The following is a 12172-nucleotide window of genomic DNA, read 5'->3' on the forward strand; positions in this document are numbered from 1 at the left end:
GGCAGATGCAGATGAGCCATCGCTTCATTCGGAGCACAGGCTGCCCCGATTGGACGTTTGTGTGGTTTGTAGCCATCTTCCTTTGAGGGTGGGTGGGCTGGTCTAATTATGGAGAACTTTGGAGAAAAGACATTGAGAAATACGACGGGCTTTCCTTCAGGACTGGGGTTACTTGCTTAAAACCGTCAACAGTAAGGGGAGGCCTGAGGTGGGCGACAAACTCTGTGAGATGAAGGCAGGTTTTATAAGTTGTTAGAAATCTAAATGTTGGACTGAATAGAAAGCAGCAAACTGGAGGAACTCACGGAAGCGCTGAGGCTGGAGCTTCGCAGGCGGGCAGCGGGCGGGTCGGAGTGGGAGCCCCCCCACAGGCTTGGCCCGGGTTCCACTGGCTCAGAGGGAGCCCACGGATGCCCTGCGGGCCCCCAGCCCCCTGCTGATCCTCGGCACCGGCTTCCCGGGCCCCGCCCGGCATCCACCCTGGTCTCGCTGGGGTTTTACTTCCACCCTTCTTGTGGGAACGCGGGTGCTTCTGTGTGGACCGGGGCGTCCTGCGTGGTGTCTGCCCTTGGGGCGGCCTGGCCTCTCACCCTGTCCCGGCTCCGGGCCCTGCAGGTCCTGGCGAAGGTCACCCCGACTCAAAGCCAGCGGGGCTGCCACCGCGGCCGCCTCCTGGGCCCGGGCCACACTGGTGCGCCGTCGCCGAGCGGGTCTCCGTGGCACTCAGGCCACCGCATCGGTGAGCGGGTGGGCTCCGCCTCTGGGCCCCACTTGAGGCCACAGGGGCTGCGGGGAAGCCGCGTGGGGAGGCCACGTACACCATTCCTGCCGCCCAGCTAACCCCCTGCGACGGGTATGGCCGGAGAGCAGCGGCGGTGCCAGCACTGCCCGTGGGACCGCCGGATGCCACACTCAGGAAGGAAAGAGTGCCCAGGCTTGGACGGTTTTTACTCCAGTTCCAGACGTGTCTCTTTGTTCCCTTGGAGAGCGCTGTCCTCTGCGCTAACGGTGAGGATCACAGGGGAGCGCGAGGGGCGAAGTCACACGCATTTTGGGACCTGCTTGAACTTGAGTATCCACGGCATCATTGCAGAAGCAGCAGTGCAGTCAGATCCTGTTTTACACTCTGATGAGGGTCAGCGCTGGGCCGGTGTTGGGGCCTGGGCGTTACCTGCTGGAGACCAGGCTGCAGGGTGCAGGCCCCCAGCCCCTCAGCCCCCAGCGGAACGCCTGGGTGTTCACCACCCTGTTGGTGCTGAGGGCACACAGGCAACTCGCTCAGAAGGAGGCACAGGTGCCAGAAAGCCTGCCCGAAGACGCTCAGGGTTCAGCCCGGTTCAAACCGGGGTCGTGGCCTCCAGGACACCTCGGTGCCGTTACACTCAGGAGCTGGTCAGGGCAGCTGACTTCCAGGGCCAGGCCCGAGCAGGTGGCCGGAGCGTGGCAGCCTGGGGCATGGGGCCAGAGCTGCCCCCGCTGGCTTTCCTCCCCGCGGCCCCCAGGGGCCGCAGGCGTCTCACCCACAGGCTCCCAGACACAGGCAGGAAAGTGCTGGCAGCAGAGCTGCAGCACCACACGTGAGGTTGGCATCTCTATTCCTCTCAGAAGCTCTCTCCAGTGTGAATGTTATTTGTTAGCGATAAAAACCCAACAAACTGCTGAGATTCCAAGCTCTCCAGGCAAGGGTAATCCAGCTGGTTCCCAGAGTCCCAGACTGGCCGGCGTGGAGGGGGCTGGGAGCCGGGGGGAGGGTGTGGATGGACTTGGAGGAAGGAGGGTGCTTGGCGGCCTGGGCAGCCCTGCAGATTTGCACAGAAGGGCTGGAGGGTCAGAGACGGAGGTGAAGACGGGGCCTGACGCTGGGGCACCTGGATCACGTGTGGTGGGGCCCCCGGGGGCGGTGCTGCCCCCCTCCCCCGTTCACCCTTCATCTGCCAATGACAGGACCCATTTTGCAAATGAGGATCTAAATTTGAGGATGCAAAGCTTCAAACACGGCCAACCCGGAGGCCCTGGCTTGTTGCGGGGTGGTGCCTGCAGGCAACAGGTGAGGGGCTCAGAGCTGGGGTGCGGGCTGGGCTGCGCCTGGAACACACGCCCTCAGACGCCTGAGAGGCAGGTGGCGCGGCAGCTCTGCGAGATGATGCCGACCTTTGGCAAAAAGCATCTCTCTTGTTTGGACATTTCTAATCCAACAGGAAGAAAATGAGCAAGTGACTCAGACACACCCCTGCTTGTGAAGAGTCGGGTCTGCACTGACGACCCACTGTCGGTGTCCGAGCCTCGGCCACTGTGGCCGCGCTGTCCTCGGCCATCGGCGTTCCCTGCGTGCGCTCGGCCGCTGCCCCTCACGAGCACGCACAACGCGTTATTTACTCAGCACCACCCTTTCCGGAATCCAAGACAGCGGCATCCACAGGGAAGCGCCCCGAGCCTGCAGGCCGAGCCCCACGCAGCCGGCCGCACCCCCTTTTCTGGGGAGAGAGGCGTCCTCTGTGCTTGCCGAACGTGCCTCTGAAGCCCACCCGCATCCCCTGCCATTCAGCCAACTTTCTGACGGGAAGGGGGCCGGCAGGGCCGCAGCGGGAGGGCTGTGTGCGGGGCCTGGGGCCAGGAGAGGGACGGCCCCGGCCCGGGGTCAGAGAGGTTTTCACAGGTCACGGGTCGAGCCTGGGTGGTGGTGGGACACTGTGTCTTCCATTGATTCAGTGATTCAACGCTGCAGCACGTCTGCCACTAATTAGTATGAGCTGCGCCGAGCAGCCGCTGACGAGAAACGGAGCAGGCAGCCCGCGGCCCCCCTCCCGCCCCGGCCCCGCCCCCAGGGCCCCTGGCCGCAGGGCCAGCATGCGCCCACCGCCCCCGGCTGACCACAGGGCAGCTCGCTCTCCCTGCCTGGGGATCCGCGAGTGGCGGTGGCAGCCTCGGCCTGCCCCCCCCACCCGGCCCCCGCGGGCACTCACCATGAGCACAGTGAAGTTACTGAAGTGCGAGCAGGGGATGGAGGCGGTGCCAACGGCACAGCCGATTACGTCGCACCGTTCTCCCCGCCGGCCTCCATAGCCGTCCAGAAGGTCAAGGTCCCAGGCAGCGGCCACGGGGTCGAGCCCTGGGCGACCGTGATGGGGCGGGTGAGGGTGAAGAGGCCGCCCCCATCTGCGAAGACAGGGCAGGTCAGGGCGGGTGGGGGTTCTCCCTGCCACCTGCATCTAGCACCCACCCACAGGGCAGCCCCCCGGGTGCCGCCGGCAGCAGCTCCTTCCAAAGTTTGCCCCCATCTCCTCTCCCCTCGACCCAGCCAGCCTGTCGGAGTGACTGGCTTGGGGTATCTGAGTCAGGCAGAGGCTCTGGGGACCACCTGGGGCCTCAGAGCCTTAGAGGGACGGTGCCCCTGGGGAGCACTTCCTTCTCCATATTTAAAAACCAACCTCCGCTCGCCATCCCAGCGCGAGACACTCAGCCCAACCTCAGGCTGCAGAAGACACGTACAGCATGTCTGTCAGTTTAAGTCAAGAGACCCCAGTAACCCCCAACGGACAGCCAGACCTGGGAGGGCGACGCTTCCGCTGCCCGAACGTGGCCAGACCTCATGGGCTGGCGTCTCCCACACAGACCAGTTTATCTGGTGGCTCTGTGCCGTCTGTGTAACCCAAAGTTGTTGAGAATCTGCATTTGGAAGGGCAGGAGCTGCTCACTCCTGGTTGGCACGGATGCCCAGGAAGCGGCCGGGGCAGTGTACGCTGCGGCCACCGGGCTCCGACCTCGCCTCCCCCCGCGTCCTGCTGCCTCCTCGCCCGGGGGCCCCCCTGCCGCGCGGACCCCGGAGAAACGCAGCCCAACTTCTCACCTATTTTGGCAAAAACAGCAGGAGTGGCAGCGGTCTTGCGCTTCCTGTTGGCGAGAGGCGGTGAGTTCCCGGGTCTGGGAGCAGTTTTCCACCCCAGGGGCAGCGCTGGAGCCCGTGAGTGGAGTTATCAACAGATTGCAAAGCTGCAGCCCGGCGACGGCCAGGGCTCTGCGCCGGGGAGGGTGTCAGAGCCGGAGGGGCAGGCAGTCACCGCCGTTCTCAGCAGGCGGCCTCCCGGACTCCGGTGAGGAGTGCTGGCGGCCGGCGGCCGGCACCTGCTCCCTCGGGCGGGCGACAGCCAGGGACCAGGGACGGTCGGGAAGCAGGAGCCGTAACCATGGGGATGGGGGAGGCGCTGATGGCGGCGGCCAGCTCCCTGCGGCAGGGTGGGAATGGTTCTTCCCAGCCAGCCCGCCGGCCCCATCACACCGCAGAGCCGATTTAAAGAGACAACCGGCGGTTTCGCCTTCCGTTCCAACAGAATCGGACACCGCACAACAAAACATCTCCCTGAAGAAGGCGGAAGGAGGACTGGCCGATTTTATTTTATTATTACAGGAAACCCCTGTCCACTAGGGCTCTGAGAACAGAAATACAGCCAAGGAAATTGATTTTGGAGGAATTTTCACGGTCCTCATATTAAAATATTCTCAAATCCAAATATGGCCACACCGAGGTGAACCCACGAGTCCGCACCAGCATGAGTCAGCAGTGTGATCGTGCCAGTGTAGACAGGCCTCAGCTGTGCAGGAAGAGGCCCCCAGCCCCCTGCCCAGCCCGGGGGCCCAGCCCCCAGCCCGGGTGTTAGAGCTGGTAATGACAGGGCACGGGAAGGAAGGCAAGTGTGTGGAGGGGAGGGGACAGGAGGAGGGCACCCAGCGGGATCCTGCCTGCGGGGGGGTGGGCCGCTGCCTGGCCAGCAGGCCTCTGGGTGGGGCCTCCCCACGCTCCTGTCCCTCATCCCACCAATATTCCCAACATTCCTGTCTGCACCGCTCCCGGTTCTCCCGTTGCACCAGTGGGATGCTGTGCTGGGTCCTGAACTTCAGCTGAGGGACAGGAAACCCCAAGGGGTGAAGGGAGTTTCCAGTCACCCAGTGACTGGTGTCAGAGCTGAGTGGAGACCCTCACGCCCAGGCCCGGCCCACCTGGCGTCCTGGGGTGGCTTCCTCAGGGCTGGAGGGCGCCGTGGAGCTCCCTGGGGGCCCGGGTTGATGGTCCTGGACAAGTGCGGCAGTGGAGGAGGTGGGAAGGCCCGCCCAGGATTGGGGGGCCTTTTGCTCAGGCTCCCCCAGGCTGCGGTGGTCCCCACGGGGCTTGTGCCCACCTGCAGCTGCCTCCACAGACTGTCCGGGGAAGGGGCACAGGTGAACACGGGTCAGGGGCTCCCAGACCAGAGGTGACAGAAAGGCAGATGTGAACAACCCATCACGGGGCCCAGGTGCCCAGGTGGCAGGAGGGCACAAGGAAGAGGCCCTGTGGGGGGCTGTCCCCCCGTCCTGTGCACGGCCTCCTGCGCTGTCCCTGTGCCCTGGCCAGAGAGTAGTGACCCGCCCTGGCCTCAGAGCCGGTGGGGGCCGGGACCAGAGGTGGCTTCTGGGAGAACTTACAGGAGATGCTGTAGGAATGCAGAGGGATGGCGGGGCTGGGGGGCACTGGCCTGGCTTGGGGTGGCCTGGAGGAGCCCCTCCTAGCCCAGGCCTTAGTCCCACCCTGTATGCCCAGGGCCGGGGCCCACAGGCTCTAAAGGGAAAGGCTAATCAAGCTCCAGACTCGCCAGGGGTCCAGGTGGGGCACATGGAGGGTCCCTGGGTGCTCTGGGGGGCACTGGGGGCTGGGTGGGGTGCACAGAAGGTTCTTGGGTGCTTTGGGAGGTCCCCCGAGGGGGCAGACAGGCCTGTCTGGCTGCTAAATCCCGACCCCGTGGGTGCTGGCCCCGGAATCCCAGTGTTAGCCTGGGTGAGGGTTGGAGGCGGGGCGTCTCTCAGGAAGAGGCCGTCCTGGGAGCCGCATCTGCGGGCCTTGGGCTTTGTGACGGTGCGGGGAGCTGGGCCACCCTCAGGGCTGCTGCACCAGCCCTTCCTCGGGTTTGGCTACCCAGTGCCCAGGAGCTGGCACCGAGCTGCCCACAGAGGGGACGCGGGCCCGGCGATGCCCTCACACAGCCCCACACGGTGACCGGGCTCTGTACGCGTTGCAGAGCAGCACACCTGCGAGATGAGGAAACCGAGGCTGTCGGCTGCTTTGCTGGCCACCGGGTCAGAAGGGCAAAGCCAGGCCGGGGAGAGCAGGGCGCTGTCGGCCGGCCCTGTGCCCGCGGCCACGGACACTGCTGGAGCCTCAGGCCTGCTCCCTAACACGACGGCCTCCGCTCAGAGGACCCAGAGGGACCCGCGTGGACGGGGCTGCGTCCCAGAAGTCATGGGTGCCATGCTTTGTGCTGGGGACGCACCCTCGTTTGCTCCTGGGGCCTCAGGGTGCCCTTGGCTGGGGAGCCTTAGGCCACCTTCTGCCCCGTGCCCTGAGCTTCTCTGCCATCCGTGAGCGGAGCCCCTGCTTTTTAGAATTTTCAGCGACCACAGAGCCAGGTTCAGTGGATCCCCGCCCTTTATGGTCTCTAATGCCCCAAACATGTGTCTTCTAGGCACAGGCCTCTCACCGTCACCGAGAACTCACTCCTGAAACCTGTGTGGCTTCTTTGTGGTAAAACAGGTGCCTCCTTCAGCGGGTAGGCTCTCAGCCCTCACTGCACTGAGCCTCTGCCTCCCCCCGGGAAAGACCCCTTTCTGGAACATTCTGTGAGTTCAGGACTCGCCGCCACCGAGGGTCTGTATGCTGCGTGCCCCCCACCTGACCCCCTCTTGGCAGCCCCCCAGCCCTTTATCCAGCCCCTTGGAGGGAGAGTCGCTCCTGAAGCAGGGGTGACCCACGGCTCTGCGGGGCCAGGGCAGGGTGGGCGTGTGGCCAGGACGCGCTCAGGGGCAGCCGGGGCTGTGGGCGTGGGTCCCGCCTCGTGGGGGAGGGAAACCCCGGGGTGAGGATCGGGCCGGGCAGGAGGGCCGGGGTCTTGGTCCCCATGCCCAGGGTGTCGGGCGGGATTTGGGAACCTGCAGGCCGCTTGTGCGAGGCCAGGAAACAGCCTGGTGACGTGCTGAGCTCCTCCGGACAGCCTCACGGTGAACGGGGTCACAGGTCAGATGATGGGCTGGGGGTCAGCTCAGGGGGACGGGGTGCCGTCTTCCCTCCCTGGGCGTGAGTCTGGCCGCAGCTTCATGCACAAGTGCTCACTGAGGACGGCCCCGGGGCTGCAGAGTCTCAGACCGGCGGACCTGCCTCTTCCGTGGAGACTGCTGGGATCCTCGGGCTGCTTGCTTTCCGGCCGTTTCGTGGAGGCTGTGTGCGCTGGACAGAGGCGGCGTTGGTGGCGTTTCCAGGCTGCATGCAGCCTGGCCCCGGAGGCCGGACGCCCGACCCATCCCAGCCGTGCGCTCAATCCGCAGCTCACAGAGAGGAATGAAAACCACTCTCTGGTTGCCATGGCAACCAGCCATCTCCCCTAACAGTGTCAGTTTGAATTTGTGCAGAACATTTCTAACCAAGATTTATGCCAACAAGTTCACTCTGCCCTGAGGTCAAGCCGAATCTGAGAACCAAATAGTAAAATTAGCAAACGCACCCTAGTCTCATGGCCAGCCCTCCTCTACTGAAGCCTCTCGGAGCCCCCAGAGGACCAGGCCACCCCCAGTGCAACTTCTCGCTGACCACCGGTGACCAATGGGCAGCCTCGGGGGTTCGTGGTCCCCTCACAGAAGAGGTGTCTCGGGGGTTTCACCTTGAGAAGCGTTGCGGGGGTCCATGCCCACGCCCATCCCCGCCAGGCTCCCGGGCGCATCCAGGGGTGCAGGGCCCTTGTAGCCAAGCCCGAGCAGGCCCGCTTTGGGCTCCACAGGCCACGGGTCAGCCTGGGTGTGGGGTGACTGCACGGTGAGCAGGGTTCAGGGAAGCGAGGGCGGGCCCCCGTCCTTTGTCTCTGAGCGCCCTGGGCTGGTAGCAGGCACCAGACCTCCCCTGCCTCCTGGGGGCTCTCAGCCCTAGCCCACCTGGCTGCATCCTTCAGGCCCATTAGAAGGGTCCCTGAGAAGACACTTGAACGGAGAGGAAGGGCGGGGGACACTCGGAGAAAATAACGCTTAAATGTCACGAACATACTGCCTGTTTCTCTTTTTTCCTTTTTGGCAATTCCCGATTTGCCCCATTTTTTATCTCCTTCCTTCCCTCACATCACATCTTTTCTCCTTCGTAGCCTTCAGACCCTCCTGGAACTAAACCCTCCCTGCAAGCCCTTCCCTCCTTCAGGAGAGTGTCCTGGAGCCATACCCATGGGTGCGGGGTCCGCTGGGCCCAGGCCTGCAGGGGGGTTGGCCTGCGACAGGGGCGGGCCTCAGGCTGAGAGGATGCAGGGAGACCTTGCCTTGCTGGGTGCAGCCAGGGTGCCAGTTTGCCTGAAGGATGTTCCTGTAGGAAGAGCAGCCCGGGATGCCACTTGGGACCAGGTGGGGAGGGCCAGGGCCTGAGGAATCCTTGCTGGTTCTGTAGCACTGGGGAGTCATGGCTGGTGTTGGGGGGAGTCAGTAGGGAGGGAAGTCTTGACCTTAGCTGCATGGTAAAGCTTGATGAGCTGGGACTTTGCTTGGACTCCTGGGGTCAGCCAGTCTTCCTTAGCTCTGCTCCCACCCTACCCCCGGTCTCCCCAGAAGGCACACGGGGGCTGCAACCCTCTCACCCAGGACATGGCCTTCCTCCCGATGTCCTGGGTTAGCCCACCAGTGGGACAGCCGTGGTGACCAAGGGTCTCTGTAGCACGTGAGGGATGTGGGGCCTGGGAGCAAACCCTGAGTGCGGCCAGGCAAGAAAGTGTGTCCACAGCAATCCTCTGAAAGGTCCATGCACTGTGGTGCATCCCAAAGGCAGCACCCTCCGTCGGCACCCAGAGCTGGCATCGCGCAGCGGAAACCCACAGCTCCATGCCTAGCCTGTTTGAGCTTCCCTTGCAGACTGTAAAAACAGAACACTGGTTAGGGACAGTCTTGAGGCAGGAACAAACATGCCATTGGCCCTCCACATGTGCTCTGGGACCCATGACCCCGAGCTGTAAACCAGCCTCTGTCCATTGTCACCTCCAAGGGCCTGCGCTGCACACCCACACAGGCAGTCCTGGACATGCACGACAGCCCCGGAGATGTCTGATTCCTCAACATGGACTTGGGGTTCAACAGACCAAGGGGCGCACCTGCAAGTGCCTGGTGGAGAGCACACACCTGCATGGGGTCGGGCAAGGAGGCATCCGGTGTGCTCTGCCATGGGGGACGGCTGACCACAGGCAGGGCAGCGAAGGGTCCACTCAGAGGGACAGCTGAGCCGCAGCCCTGACGCTGGCTCTGCACATGTGAGAAGCACAGGGAGATGCCTCGCTTTCAGAAGTTAATGTGGGTCCCAAGGCCGTCTCTGAACATGAGGCTTTATCACCAGGGTCCTCTGCTTAAACTGTCCTCCTTCAAATCCCCTGCCCAGCTGGCATCGAGGTCATCCATGCTGATCTCAAACCCAAGGTCAGGACAGAAACAGGGACATCCAGTGGTCAGACTGTTTTATGTTGAGGGACTAGTCCAGTTTCCAGACCTGAATCATTAACCAAACTTAATTCCATCCGAAAGCAGCAGAATACACATTTTTCTCAAGTGCACATGGAACATTCTCCAGGACTGACCACATGCTGGCCACAAAGAGAGCCTTTGTAAATTTAAGAAAATTGAAATCATACCAAGCATCTTTTCTGACCACAACTCTATGAGATTAGAAATCAATTGCAAGAAAAAAACTGTAAAAAACACAAACACATGGAGGCTTAACAATATGCTACTAAACAATGAATGGATCACTGAAGAAATCAAAGAGGAAATCAGAAAATACCTAGAGACAAATGAAAATGAAAGCACGATGATTCAAAACCTATGGGGCACGGTAAAAGCAGTTCTAAGAGGGAATTTTATAGCAATACAATCTTACCTCAGGAAACGAGAAAAATCTCAAATGAACAACCTAAACTTACACCTAAAGCAACTAGAGAAAGAATACACAAAACCCAAAGTTAGTAGAAGGAAAGAAATCATAAAGATCAGAGCAGAGCTAAATGAAATATAAACAAAGAAAACAATAGAAATGATCAATGAAACTAAAACCTGGTTCTTTGAAAAGCTAAATGAAATTGATAAACCTTTAGCCGGACTCATCAAGAAAAAAGGGGAGAGGGCTCAAACCAATAAAATTAGAAATGAAAAAGGAGAAGTTACAACGGACACCACAGAAATACAAAGGATCATAAGAGACTACTATGAGCAACTATACACCAATAACATGGACAACCTGGGAGAAATGGACAAATTCTTAGAAAGGTACAGTCTGCCAATACTGAGCCAGGAAGAAATAGAAAATATAAACATACCAATCACAAGTACTGAAATTGAAACTGTGATTAAAAACTCCCAACAAACAAAAGTCTGGGACCAGATGGCTTCACAGGCGAATTCTATCAAACATTTAGAGAAGAGTTAACACCTGTCCTTCTGAAACTAATCCAAAAAATTGCAGAGGAAGGAACGCTTCTGAACTCATTCTATGAGGCCAACTTTACCCTTATACCAAAACCAGACAAAGGTACCCCAAGAAGAGAAAATTACAGGACAATATCACTGATGAACATAGACACAAAAATCCTCAACAAAATACTAGCAATCCAAATCCAACAATACATTAAAAGGATCATACACCATGATCAAGTGGGATTTATCCCAGGGATGCAAGGATTTCAATATCTGCAAATCAATTAGTGTAGTACACCACATTAACAAGTTGAAGACTAAAAACCCTATGATCATCTCAATAGATGCAGAAAAAGCTTTTGACAAAATATAACACCCATTTATGATAAAAACTCTCCAGAAAGTGGGCACAGAGGGAACATACCTCATCATAATAAAGGCCATATATGACACTACAGCTAACATCATACTCAATGGTGAAAAGGTGAAAGCATTTCCGTTAAGATCAGGAAAAAGACAAGGTTGCCCACTCTCACCACTTTTATTCAACATAGTTTTGGAAGTCCTAGCCACAGCAATCAGAGAAGAAAAAGAAATAAAAGGAATCCAAATTGGAAAAGAAGAAGTAAGACTGTCACTGTTTGCAGATGACATGATACTATACATAGAAAATCCTAAAGATGCTACCAGAAAACCACTAGAGCTCATCAATGAATTCAGTAAAGTTGCAAGATACAAAATTAATACACAGAAATCTGTTGCACTTCTATACACTAATAATGAAAGATCAGAAGGAGAAATTAAGGAAAAAATCCCATTCACCATTGCAACATAAAGAATAAAGTACCTAGGAATAAACTTACCTAAGGAAGTAAAAGACCTGTACTCAGAAAACTATAAGACACTGATGAAAGAAATCAAAGATGACACAAACAGATGGAGAGATATACTATGTTCTTGGATTGGAAGAATCAACATTGTGAAAATGACTATACTACCCAAAGCAATCTGCAGATTCAATGCAATTCCTATCAAATTACCAATGGTATTTTTCACAGAACTAGAACACAAAATCTTAAAATTTGTGTGGAGACACAAAAGACCCTGAATGGCCAAAGCAATCTTGAGAAAGAAAAACGGAGCTGGAGGAATCAGGCATGGAAGCAACCTAAATGTCCATTAGCAGATGTGGTATATATTCTCTCTCTCTCTCTCTCTCTCTCTCTATTCTATATCTAGAATAACAGAAACAGACTCACGGACTTAGAGAATGAATTTATGGTTACCGGGGGGAAAGGGTGAGGGGAGGGATAGACTGGGAGTTGGGGATTGACACGTACACACTGCTGTACTTAAAATAGATAACCAACCAGGACCTACTGTATAATACAGGGAACTCTGCTCAATATTCTGTAGCAGCCTAAATGGGAAAAGAATTTTAAAAAGAATAGTTACATGTATATGTATAACTGAATCACTTTGCTGTACACCTGAAACTAACACAACATTGTTAATCAACTATGTTCCAGTATAAAATTAAAAATTAAAAAAAAAATAAACTTGAGGGACTAGTCCAGTTTCCAGACCTGAGTCATTAACCACACTTACTGGTTCATGGAAACATTCAGCCTCCTGGGACTGGAGCCGGTGTCTGGGGGGCCTGGTACTCTCTGTGGGGCTGAATTCACCTGTGGGGTTCCCGCAGGAGTGGAAGGTCTTGAGGGAA

General features: G+C 57.9%; 1 protein-coding gene across 1 annotated transcript in view; it reads right to left on the minus strand.

Moving 5' to 3' along the window:
- ADGRA1 (adhesion G protein-coupled receptor A1) overlaps window positions 1-4369 on the minus strand; it is a 34886-nt gene extending 30517 nt beyond the window's left edge. The window contains exons 1-2 of the mRNA XM_057531327.1: window positions 3848-4369; window positions 2964-3156 (exon numbers count right to left, since the gene is read on the minus strand). Coding sequence (XP_057387310.1) covers window positions 2964-2966 — 3 coding nt within the window. The 5' untranslated portion in view covers window positions 2967-3156; window positions 3848-4369. The remainder of the gene's footprint in view (window positions 1-2963; window positions 3157-3847) is intronic.
- Window positions 4370-12172: the final 7803 nt, after the last annotated feature.

This window comes from Balaenoptera acutorostrata, chromosome 16 (genome assembly GCF_949987535.1).
Source record: "Balaenoptera acutorostrata chromosome 16, mBalAcu1.1, whole genome shotgun sequence".
In the NCBI taxonomy this organism is placed as follows: Eukaryota; Metazoa; Chordata; class Mammalia; order Artiodactyla; family Balaenopteridae; genus Balaenoptera; species Balaenoptera acutorostrata.